At 37.0% G+C, this 12,854-nt stretch overlaps 1 protein-coding gene across 1 annotated transcript; it reads left to right on the top strand.

Moving 5' to 3' along the window:
- The first annotated feature begins 1,411 nt into the window (after positions 1 to 1,411).
- LOC114755301 (probable disease resistance protein At4g27220) lies at positions 1,412 to 3,436 on the top strand. The gene has a single exon (XM_028944171.1). It carries the CDS (start codon positions 1,412 to 1,414, stop codon positions 3,434 to 3,436), a length of 2,025 nt encoding a protein of 674 aa, XP_028800004.1.
- The last annotated feature ends 9,418 nt before the right edge of the window (positions 3,437 to 12,854 follow it).

Here is a 12,854-nt window from a genome sequence, read left to right as displayed (position 1 = left end):
TTTTCTGGCCTGTTTTGTTGGTATTTGGATTTAGCTTTCTCTGGGTTAGTTGCTTTGTTCTTCTACAGATCAACAAGGTCCTAGTAAAAGGTTAGTATGCTCTAATTGTTTTTCTATGGTTGTTGCTTTTTATCTTTTTGTTTTTCTTCCTTTTGTCTTGTTCTTGGAACCTATCAACACACACTACTCCCTCTCATGTCTGGTTTTAAATATAGGAACTTGATAATCAATTTATGAGAATTAAAAAATTAGTTAAATTAGTTATTTGTTAAAAAGCATATTAATTTTTTTTAAAAAAATACTCATTCTGTAAATGAATTACATTGTAAAATGTTCTGATCCATTATACATATTATTATATGAAATTGATTGGGGTAGTTTAGGGAAAAAAATAATAAATGTGAAAATAAAAAATTATAATCTTTTTTAGGACTAGAATAAACTTTTTCACTAATTGACTCCTCATGGAGATCCAAATTAAAAGCGAAAGTAATCAATACCAAAACTAGAATGGTTAATAACTACATAAAAATTGTCACTAGAACTATAAAAACAAAAGTAATTAATAACAAAATTAAATTAGTCAATAGCCATATAAAAGTACTCATGTCATTTCACAATAGTTAAAAATTATAAAATAGTACAAACTAATAGCTTTGATTTATGGTTTTAAAATTCATCCACCTTGATTTGTCATTTAGTATTTTTAAAAACATTTTTGTATCATTATTTTTTTCTTTAATCATATTCAATTGTATTTTTATTATTTATTAATAAAATACCCCCTTCAATCTCATACAAGTAAAAATAATTGTTTTAGAAGATTTAAGAAAGTTAGTTATTTTTAAATTATGCATGAAATTTATTTTTTTCCCCCTTGAAATGCCGCATCAGAAATGATGATTATTTATAGCAAGTCTCACTATTCATATGTTATACTCCTCCGGTCTTAAATGTAAGACCCTTATACTAGTGTGTATGAGGGATTTATATTTAGAACCGGAGGAGTATTTTATTTTTCACCGGATCTGTTGTAATTTTGAATAGAGGTCCAATTGGGAACCTACATTAATACAACTTAAAATTGGGTAGTTTTTGCTTATAATAAAATTTTTTCTCGTAATTAAGATGGGATTTAATACAAGTCTGTCCATTAACTGAACCCAAAAAATCTAAAAAAAATAATTGCGGGACTAAAATCTAGATATATAATAAGACATATAAGACCAAAAAAAAAAACAGACAAAGTTTAAGATCCTCATCTTTGTTGGCCAAAAAAAAAAAAATAGATGCAGAGCTTTGATATATCATGCATAGGCTTTCAACTTCAAATGCTTCTTTTGTCTTTGGATTTTTATTGCATGAATGGCTTACGTTCTTGCGATCCCATTCAGGTCAAATTGCTTTCTCAATGGCGGGTACAGACTGTGGAGTCAATTTTGCGGCTGGACTTGCAGTAAGTATAGTGACGGCAGTGGGACGACAAGCTTGTTACTGTTATGAATTCAACAATCTTGCTACAAAGCTGCGTAAAGAACAAGAAGACTTAATATCAATAAGAGATGATGTGCAAAGCCAACTTAACGAAGACAAAGCTAACAATAAAGAGCCTTCACGATACACTGAGAGGAAGTTTGAGGAAGCAAATGAACTCATAGACAAAGTGAGCAAGCTGAAGGAGGAAGCAGAAGCAAAGAAAAGCTGCTGCGATGGGGTTTGCCCTAACTGGATCTGTCGATGTCTTGTTGGAAAGAAAGCAAAAGAGAAGACGGAAGCAATGAAGCAGCTCAATAACGAGTTGAGGCCAAAGCTACCATTTTCTCGTCATAAATCACTCAAGTACGTGTGCCCATCAGAAGATTTCATTCCATTTAAGTGCACAGAAGACACGCGCAATGCAATCTTAAGGGCACTGAAGGATGATAAGAAGATCAGAATTGGGCTTCATGGAATGGGGGGTTGTGGTAAGACTTCCTTGTTAGAAGAAGTGCGTAAGGAAGTGGAAGACCGTAAGCTTTTCAAGACAGCATTTGCGGTTGTGTCCAGTAATCCAAGTTACTATGCTATTCAACAAAGCATTGCAGAATGCATAGGCTTGACATTTAAGACGGAGAAATATGTGCGTGATAGAGCTGCAAAATTGTTAATGGCGTTTCAAGAGGATAAGAAATATCTTGTAATCCTGGATGATGTGTGGCAATTTCTTGATTTCAGAGACATAGGGATTCCTGTTCGTGAAAATTGCAAGGTTCTTCTAAGTACACGTCAGCGACAAATATTCGATATGATGAAATTCGATGCGCCGATTGATCTCTTACTACTAACAAATGAGGAAGCCTTGGAATTGTTCAAAACGTATGCTGGTGAAATAAAAGACCCATTCCAAGAAGTGGCTCAACAGATCACTTACGAATGTCACAGATTACCCGTTGCAATCAAAGCAGTGGCGAGAACTTTGAAAGACAAAGAACTTCATGCGTGGAAAGATGGATTGAGAACATTGAAAGATCGTAGACGGCCTCTAAATATTGAAAAAGGACTGGAAGATCCTTATAGATGTCTCAAATATAGTATTAATGAGTTGGACGCAAAAGAGATATCACTTGATTTATTATGTGCTCTGTGGCCCAGTGACTCAGAAATTGCAACTGAAGCTATGATTAGATTTGCATTTGGGTTGGACATATTTCGTGATATTCATTCATATGAAACAGCTAGGAACAGAGTGCGTACAGCCATTGATAAATTCAAGGACCACTGTTTATTATTCAAGGAGGGACGGTATGTTAAATTACATGACATGTTTCATGCTTCAGCTTTGTGGGAAGCGAAGGGAAAAACTCAAGTGATCACGGGGCCTCGACAGCTTGTAGCCCAGGCAGATTGTATGAAAGATACAAATAGATTGTATTGCCATGGTGCAGAAGAATTTCCGGATCAGTTGTTATGCCCAGAACTGGAGATACTAATTGTGTCCAATAATGGTGAATGCCCATCAAAATTCCCAGATATGTTTTTCCAACAGTTGATGAAGTTGAAAGTGCTGGCCATAAAAAATGCATCTATTCAAACAAAACCAGATCTATTGTTACTTCCATCAATTGAAGGACTGAAAATGCTTCGAACTTTTTGCTTGAGAGGATGCACATTAATCAATATCTCTATGTTTGAAAAACTTGAGATGCTTCACACTATTGAACTACTGGATTGCGTAATGACAGAGCTTCCTAAAGAATTAGCAAACCTGGAGTCATTAAAATTGTTGGAGGTATCGAACTGCGAAATAGAAGGCAATCCTTATAAGGTGCTTGCCACATATTTACGTTTGGAAGAGCTGTATTTTGTTGAAAATCATCTTCCAGAAATGGTGCCAACTGCTCAGAACATGGCTGAATTTTTTCACCAAATTGGCTCCTTTAAGGACCTACGAAGTTAGCATCTAGAAATTGGAGGTTCCAAAAATGCTTCCAGGGATCATTCATTGTCTAAACTCATATATATAAATAATGGGGATGCCTGTATCACAATTGAAGCATTCCAGGCATTGCCCCAGACGCTAGAGGGTCTTTCCTTTGAAAAAATTAAGGGAGATAAAGAAAGCATCTTTCCTAGCATGTTTCCAATACAACGTGAATGTTTGAAGGAGTTAAAAGAATTTGTACTTCGTGATTCTCATTGCATAAAATGGCTGATTGACACCACAAAGGATCAACTATATCAGACTAGAATCCTCTTCCCCAACTTGCGAGAGTTGAAAATTGAAGCCATGGAGCACTTGGAGGCCTTATGCCATGGTCCACCTCCTTCTGGCCTTTTTGATAAATTAAAGGAGCTATCTATAACAAACTGTAGCCAATTGGCATCTCTCTTCACCACAACCACTGCTCAAAATATGGTGATGTTGGAAGTACTGGAAGTAACAGGCTGTGGTAAATTGAGGTATATGATAAAAGTTAGAAACGACGAAGATATATCAGTGGAGCCTCTGCTCCCAAATTTGAAAAAAATCAGTGTCAAGAGATGTGAAAATCTGAAATGCATGTTACCGATCTCTGTTGCTAGGGGTCTTTCGCAGCTAGAGAGTCTCGAAATAGAAGATGCTGTTAAGTTGCAATATGTATTTGGCTATGGTAATAATGAAAAAAATCAAAATCAAAAGCAGATCAGCATCGACCTTTCAACTGTGAAAATACTCAAGCTCATTAACTTGAAAAATATCATCAGCTTTAGCCTAGAAAATTATGTTCGCAAGCTGCCACTGGATAAAGCAGTTGTAACGGGATGCCCAGGGTTGAATGGCATGTTCGGTTTAGATTCTGAACTGAGATATGAAGATAGTGACGAGGCTATGAAGCAGGTAACTCACACACTATATTAGAACTTGGCCTAATAACTGCATCAATCACCTTCTAATTACTTAGCATTGTGGTTTCTATTCAGGTTGATCAGTTGCTTTCAATGTCGAGTGGTGCGAACTTGAGATTCAATACAAGGGTCAAGACTGCAAAAGATTTGGTGCAAGCAATAGTACGGCAAGCTCGCTATATTTATCGATTCAATACCTTTGTTGCAGATCTTAGAGAGTGTTAAAGCGTTATATTATCCTCAGTCCAAGCCCATTAACAATAGACCCAATTGTAGATAGCAATCTATTATTTAATATTCTAGAGTCTTCTGTAACTTTTACACAGTACATACGTGGCATTCATTTGTACATTCTAGGGTTCATTACCCTACCTATTTATTGAATACAAACGCCTGTGAACAGTGCGCCTCATTAAAATATTTCATCTTCCTACAATTTAAACTTGGTATCAGAGCCACTGAGGTTAATAGCCATGACTGATTGCAAAGCTGACTGAGAAAAACAACACCCTGACCCAAAGCTGTTCAGTCAAGCTGGATAGGACCAATTATCCAGTCTGGGTCATTCATGTTCTGCCCATAATCAAAGGATATAAGCTAGAGGGTTTTATCAATGGCACTAAGAAATGCCCTTCTCAGTTTTTCACTGAAGGAAATGAAACAAAGCTGAATCCAGAGTTTGAAGAATGGGTGTTAGCGGATCAGCTATTGTTCGGATGGTTACTCAACACAATGACCTTGGAAGTCTCATCCGAGATGACAAATGTTTCAAGCCCAGCTGGACTTTGGGCTGCTACAAAGCAAATGGCTAGTGCTCATACAAAATCAACCCTCCTCATGCTTAGATCTGAGCTGCAACACACCAAGAAAGGAAACATGAGAATGAGTGAATATCTATCCAAAATGAAAGCTCTGGCAGATCAACTTACTGTTGCTGGAAGTCCTTTGCAGCTTTCAGATCTCATCATTCAAGCTGTTGCCGGTCTTGACACTGAATACAATCCCATTGTAGTTCAACTTTGTCACTGACAAACTTAATTATTTTTATATATTTTGATATCTTTTATATGGGTTTTGTCAACTTAATTAGTCCCTTTTGACCTTAATTGATTGATTAATTGATTTAATATGTTTTATTTTGAATTATTATTTTATAGGGGTAAAATTGTTATATTTTGGTTTAATTGTGACTAATTGATTTTTTAGGACAATTAATGCTACCTTATCTTTGAATTTTGCTTGCAGGTTCTTAGAAGATTCAAAAAAAGAAAAAAAAAAGAAAAAAGAAAATAATAATAATAAGGGGGCAAAACGTTGCGTTTTGCCCCAACCTAATATCCAATTAATCATCATCTTGGAGGGAATTGACGGCAAAAGAAAACCAACTTGACAGTGCAAAAACACGAGACGGAGAGGAGAGGTTGAACACGAAACACACACACACGCTAGCTGGGGGCGACGAAAAAACAGAGCAACACACGGGAGAGACACGAGCAGGGGATACACACGCTAGCTGAGAGGCGGAACACGAGGGGGGCACCAGCGACGACGGAGAAGAGAGGGAGAACGAAGGGGAGAGAGGTGACCGAGAGTGAAGGACCAGAGCTTAACAGCGATTGCACCTCCAGATTCTGTTTCTTCACTTTGAATTATCATCTTCCATATTCACCGAAATCCATCATCACCGGCGCCTTCACCTTCTTCTTCTCCTGGGCGCAGCAAAACCAGCAGGCTCAACGGCATTGTCTTCTTCTTCTTCACTGCTTCCAGCAACGAAGAAGAAAGAAATCATCCACTGTTCCGTCATTTCCTCCATGGCAGACCGTAACAGAGCTTTGATTACAGCAATTTTGATGGCTGTCCGTGGCTAATTTCATAATCTTCCAATTCAACAACAATGACAGGAGCTTAGATCATCAAAGGGGAGTTTTCGTTGCTTTAATTTCTTACTTAATAATTGTTTAACAATTCCTAGGTCTTATGATAGTTTTTCTAATTGTTGGGATAATTGTATTGCTTAATCTGATTATATTTGGAGATTATTGTGACTGAATTATTGCTTAGCATTTGACATTGAGCTGTTTATAGTTTTGATTTCAATTATAGTGTTGTGGTTATGACATTTGTATTGATTTTGGAGTTAATATATTGTGATTTTCTAAGGTGGCTTAGAATTTTGGATCATATTGTCTCTTGCTAGCTTTAATTCTGTTATTTTGGATTTAAGAGTTCTAATTAAGCATTGGTTTTTAGCATCCTTAATCCCAGTTTACTATTCTGGTTGCAATTAGTAAGTTGGGATTTTAGGAAAATATTTTGTGGCAACTCGAGGTAGCTCGGTTGTTGGATTAAAAGCTTAATTATAATTCTTAATTCATTGTTTTTAACTCCCACATCTTTTAAGGTGACGATTGCCTACATTGTTGAATTGGAGGATTGATTATTATCATTGTTACTTGTGTGTCTCATTTTCATTTCTTTAATCTTCATTCATTTTAATCACTTTTATATAAAAACAAAAAAAAATATTTTTATTTTAATTTGATTCGTAGTATTTAATTAACAGTTTTTCAAAATCAAAAATCCCTTTTTATAGTTTAGGTTACTTGTATTTATTTACTAGAATTTAATTCCATTTTCGGCTCCTCAAAGTGAATACAACCCGGATTGTGCACTATATTATATTAATTTGGTTAATTTTTGGAGTAACCCCAAAACGACAAATTAAGGGCAAGTTAACTTCAAGTGAAAGCTGATGATCTGAGCTGGTTTGACATGCCAACCTCACTGTACACTTATGAGAGTAGAATGGATCAACTCAATCAACTATCCTAGCTGTCACTAAACTCAACTACGATGAACCTTGCTAGAGCTAAAGACAACTTTGCTCCACGATACTCTTGGCGTGGAGGCCGAGGAAACCGTAACAAAAGAGGCAGAGGTAGAAACAACAGAGGCAGTGGATGCTTCAACCACAACAATGATGATGCTCCTCCCAGATGCCAGCTATGTTATAAGGTGGGTCACACAGTGGATACTTGTTTTCATCGCTATGATAGATGTTTTGTCAAACTTGGAAGTAAGAAAACGAAAGGCAATAAAGGTTCCAACTCCTATTCTGATTACGAGAGTGCTTATTGGGCAACTCCAGAGACTGTTAATGATGATTCCTAGTATATGGAGTGGAGCAACAAGCCATGTCACTAAGGATCTAGCCAAACTTGATGATCCTGCTACTCCCTTTGGTAAGATGAATATTATTGTTGGTGATGGTTTTAAGCTGAAAGTCAAAAAAATAGGTTCAGCCACTGTTCAGAATATTGATCAAAAGAAGGTCAAACTGAATAATGTTATTTACACTCCTAAAATTAAAAAGAACCTTCTAAGTTCTACAAAGTGGCTTCTGACAATGATGCTAATGTGATATTTAATAAACATGGTGTTTGTGTGGAAGACCAGGAAACAGGGGAAATTATGCTTCAGGGAAAACAAATTGATGGTGGTATGTTCAGAATCTGTGAAAAGAAGAAAGATGGGACAATAGCTCTAGTTTACATAGCAAAAAAAAAGAGTCAAAGATTCAGCATCTAGGACTAAAAATTTCAATAAAAGTTTTTGGCATTGTAGACTTGGTCATCATGGTAATAGAATTTTGAACAAGCTTATTAGTGAATGTAATCTTAAAGTAAATTTTGGAAATGAGGATGACTCTTTCTTTTGTGAATCTTACAAATATGGAAAAATGCACTATCTACCATTTAAGGTTTCAACCTCCCGTGCATCCAAATTACTAGAGCTTATACATACAGACCTTTAGGGACCAGCCCTACTAGTCTCCATGAATGGTTTTAGATAGTACATACTCTTCCTAGATGATTATAGCAGGTATACTTGGATTTTTCCCTTGAAATCTAAAAATGAAGCTCTAAATGCATTTATTCAGTTAAAAAATTATGCAGAAAAACAGTTTGACAGCAAAATAAAAATAGTGCAAAGTGATTGGGGTAGTGAATATGAAAGTTCACCACCTCGTTGCAAGAATTTGGAATTCATTTTAGGCACTCATGTCCTCACACTTCACCACAAAATGGTAGAGCTGAAAGAAAGCATAGGCATATAGTTGAGACTAGATTAACCTTACTAGCACAGGCAAAAATGCCCCCATTTTACTGGTAGGAGGCATTTCATACAGCAACAAAATTAATAAACAAGTTGCCAACACCTGTTTTAGGAGGAGGCTCACCTTTCCTGAGATTATTCTGTAAACTTCCTGATTATGAATCTCTAAAGATATTCGGGTCTGCTTGTTATCCCTGTCTCAGGCCCTACAACAACCACAAGCTGTAATTCAGAACCACTAGATGTGTTTTCATTGGCTACAGTAACTCTCTTAAGAGTTACAAGTGTCTAGATTTAAATGGAAGAGTATATATCTCTAGACATGTTGTTTTTAATGAAGATGAATTTCCTTTTTCCACAGGATTTATTAATAAAAGAAGGTTACCTGAAGAGCTGGTGCATCTAAGGGAATTCTTCAAACCAGCTGTCTCCTCCCTTCCAACTAAATGTCCAATTTTAGATTCAGGAAATCAACATAATGCTTCTCAAAACTCAACACTGCCATTACCATCAATTCCTACTCAACCACAAATTGCTGCTGAGGAATCTAGACAACAGAGTCAGCTTCCCACTCAGTCTTCAAGCCCATCCATACCAGACTGAAACAACCACCAACTATCATCAATCAGAAATACAGCTGCAGAAGGAAGTTCATCATTTGACTCCTCCTCACCATCCACCTCTCCTTCTTCTAATGATACAGCTCCAGTTCTAATGCGACATCCGATGGTAACCAGAAGCAGAATGGGTATTTACAAACCCAAGGAGCCCTATGTTGGTGCTGTTAGTACAGATTCAATTATTCTCAAAGAACCTGCATGTGTTACAGAAGCATTAAAATCAGAAGACTGGAGAAAAGCAATGATAGATGAGTACAATGCCCTAATCAGAAATAACACATGGAAATTAGTGTCTTATCGAGGACATAGAAAACTAATGGATTGCAAATGGGGTTTTAGACTGAAAACAAATACAGATGGCTCAGTTTTCAAGCCTAAAAGCTAGGCTCATGGCAAAGGGATTTCAACAATGTCCAGGCATAGACTTTGACGAAACTTTCAGCCTTGTTCTAAAGACATCAACACTACGTTTTGTTCTTACTCTGGCTGTGACTTTTGGTTGGCAAATAAGGCAGCTAGATATCAATAATGCCTTTTTAAATGGAGACTTGCAAGAAGAAGTTCTCATGAAGCAACTTGAAGGGTTTGTGTCAACAAAATTTCCTAATCATGTGTGCCTTCTAAACAAAGCTCTTTATGGACTAAAGCAAGCATCTAGAGCCTGGTTTGACAAGCTAAAATCTACCCTGCACTCCTAGGGTTTTAATCATTCAAAGAGTGATAACTCTTTATTCTTTATCAAAGAAAAAAGGTTTGTTATCTATGTGCAGATATATGTTGATGATATTGTTGTGACTGGAAATTCAAATCAAATCCTGGAATTATCTATCAAGCAGCTCAACTCACATTTTGCCTTAAAGAATTTGGGACATCATTTTCTTGGAGTAGAGACTTACAAAGATGCTACCGGGCTATACTTAAAACAAGAAAAGTATATTATGAATATCCTGGAGAAATTCAGTATCGCAAATTGCTCCCCTGTTCCAACTCCTATGGTGGTGAATAAGCACTACTCGAAATCAGATGGAAATTCATTGAAGAATCCTACACTATATAAACAAGCCGTTGGAGCACTACAATATTTGATCAATACTCGACTGGATATCACTTTTGCAGTAAACAAATTAAGTCAATTTTTATCTCGACCCACTGATATACATTGGCAGGCACTCAAGAGAATACTGCGGTATCTCAGGGGAACTACTAATCTGGCTCTGCATGTAAAACCCAGTACTCATCTTACCTTGTAAGGTTTCACTTACGCTAATTGGGTTATATGCCCGGATGATCGCAGATTGATAAGTGGGTACTGTGTATTCCTCGGTGACTCTCTCATCTCTTGGTCAACTAAGAAGTAGCAAGTAGTAGCTTGGTCAAGTGATGAATCAGAATACAGAGCCCTTGCAAATCTTGCAACTGAATTGGCATGGATTCAATCCCTCATTGGTGAATTCAACATTTGACTGAAGAATCCTCCGATTGCCTGGTCCGATAATTTAAGTGCCTTAGCTCTTGCTTCAAATACAGTCTATCATGCTCGCACAAAACACATCGAGCTTGATATACACTATCTGAGAGATAGTGTGCTTGATCGAAAGCTACGCATTCAGTATATTCCTTCCTCTGATCAGTTGGCTGATCTATTCACCAAGGCACTCTCTTCATCGAAGTTCCAGATGTTCAGAGACAAACTGGGCCTAATAATCTCTCCTGGGCCCAGTTTGAGAGGGAATGTTAAAGCATTATATTATCCTCAATCCAAGCCCATTAACAATAGGCTCAATTGTAAATAGCAATCTGTTATTTAATATTCTAGAGTCTTCTGTAACTTTTACACAGTACATACATACGTGGCATTCATTTGTACATTCTAGGGTTCATTACCCTACCTATTTATTGAATACAAACGCCTGTGAACAGTGCGCCTCATTAAAATATTTCCTCTTCTTCCTAGAATTTAAACTGAGAGGAAAATGACTTGTTAATATCAAAATTAAAAGATGTTAAGACATCGGGAGACCCTTTGCAGCAGGACCAAGTGGAAGAAGCAAGAGCTATGATAGAAGAAGTGGAGAAGTTGGAACGCAAAGCAGAAGCAAGCAAGAGCTATTGTAACGGTGTTTTTCCTAATTAGTTGTCTCGATATAAAGTAGGCAAGCATTTAGGACAAATGACTGAAGTAGTGAAGCAGGTCAATGAAATGTTGACAGTGGCACCTCAACCCAAGATCAAACGCCGCAACAATGTCAGCATGTTTGAATCCAGAAAAAGGCCGTACGATGAAATCCTGGCGGCATTGGAAGATAATGACATTTACATTATTGGTCTTTGTGGAATGGGGGTTGCGGAAAGACATTCTTCATCAAAGAGGTGTGTCGTGAAGTGAAGAGCTTGGAACTTTTTGATATGATAGCCTTTGCCGTGGTGTCCAATCTTCCAAACATTAGAAATATTCAGGGTCAAATTGCAGACTACTTAGGCTTGAGAATGGAAGAAGAGACTGAGATTGGAAGGGCTAAAAGACTACAACTGAGATTAGAGTGTGGTGCCAGAATTCTCATAATCTTGGATGATATTTGGCAAGCGCTTAGACTCGAGGATGTAGGGATTCCCCTTGGTAAAAATTGCAAGGTTGTCTGGACTACACGGCTACAAAAATTACGTAGCTTGATGGATTGCCAAAAAATGGTGTATTTATCCCTTCTACCTGAACCGGAAGCTTGGGATTTATTCCAACAGCATTCTGGCGTGATACCAGATACAGTAGAAGATTTGGCGCTGTAGATTTTAAGAGAATGTCAAGGATTACCTGCTGCAATTATTGCTGTGGCTAGAGCTTTGAAAGACAAACCAGAAGATGTTTGGAAGGGAGCACTTATGAGATTGAGATATCATGAAACAACAAATATATCAAGTCATATGGAAACTGTTTATGCATGTGTGAAATTAAGTATCGATAACTTGAGCAATGATGAAGCGAGATCACTTCTCTTTTTGTGTGCTCTCTTTCCAGAAGATTCAAAGATCCCTTTGGAAATTTTGACTAGATTTGTTGACTCATATGAAATTGCTAGAATCGCAGTGCGCTCAATCATTAATATGTTGGTGTAGTAAAATAACATAATAGAAAGGCTGATGAATTTGCGTTCATTTATTGATGAATATTGCAGCAAATATATAACATTGACTTGAAGGGAACGCCTAAATTTCTAAAAATAAACTGAATGTAAATAATAAATAAAAGAGAGTGGGAGAGTGGGGATATCGGATTACATGGGATTGGCTTTGACTCATTCAAACTGATAATAAAATAATTAAATAATTGACTCTAAAAAATAATTGAAGCATCAATCAACACTCCCCTTTGCTTCAAAGCTGCAAACACCCATCTGCGATATGAAATCTTCAACTTTGCCAATAGAGAGTGACTTGGTCATTATATCTGCAACTTGCTCAGTTGTTCTACAATACTTCAATGCAATAGTGCCATCTGCTACAAGATCACGAATGAAGTGGTGCCGGATATCAATGTGCTTCATTCTGCCATGAAAAGCTGCATTCTTTGTCATTGCAATGGATGATTTGTTGTCACAATAAATCTCTGTTGCATCTTGTTGTGGTTGAAGAAAATCTGCTAATAATCTTCTAAGCCACACAGCTTGACAGGCTGCTGAAGTTATTGCTGCATCCTCTGCCTCAAATGAGGATAAAGCCACAGTGTCTTGCTTCTTCGAGCTCCATGAAATAGCA

The sequence above is a fragment of the Neltuma alba genome, unplaced genomic scaffold (assembly GCF_004799145.2).
Source record: "Neltuma alba isolate B1F8T4 unplaced genomic scaffold, ASM479914v2 tig00010248_pilon, whole genome shotgun sequence".
Taxonomy (NCBI): domain Eukaryota; kingdom Viridiplantae; phylum Streptophyta; class Magnoliopsida; order Fabales; family Fabaceae; genus Neltuma; species Neltuma alba.
The sequence above is the reverse complement of the archived record's forward strand: the minus strand, read 5'-3'. Positions and strand labels throughout refer to the sequence as shown.

Excerpts from the sequence above, each read along its gene's own strand:
- LOC114755301 (XM_028944171.1), top strand. The coding sequence starts at position 1,412 with ATGGCGGGTACAGACTGTGGAGTCAATTTTGCGGCTGGACTTGCAGTA.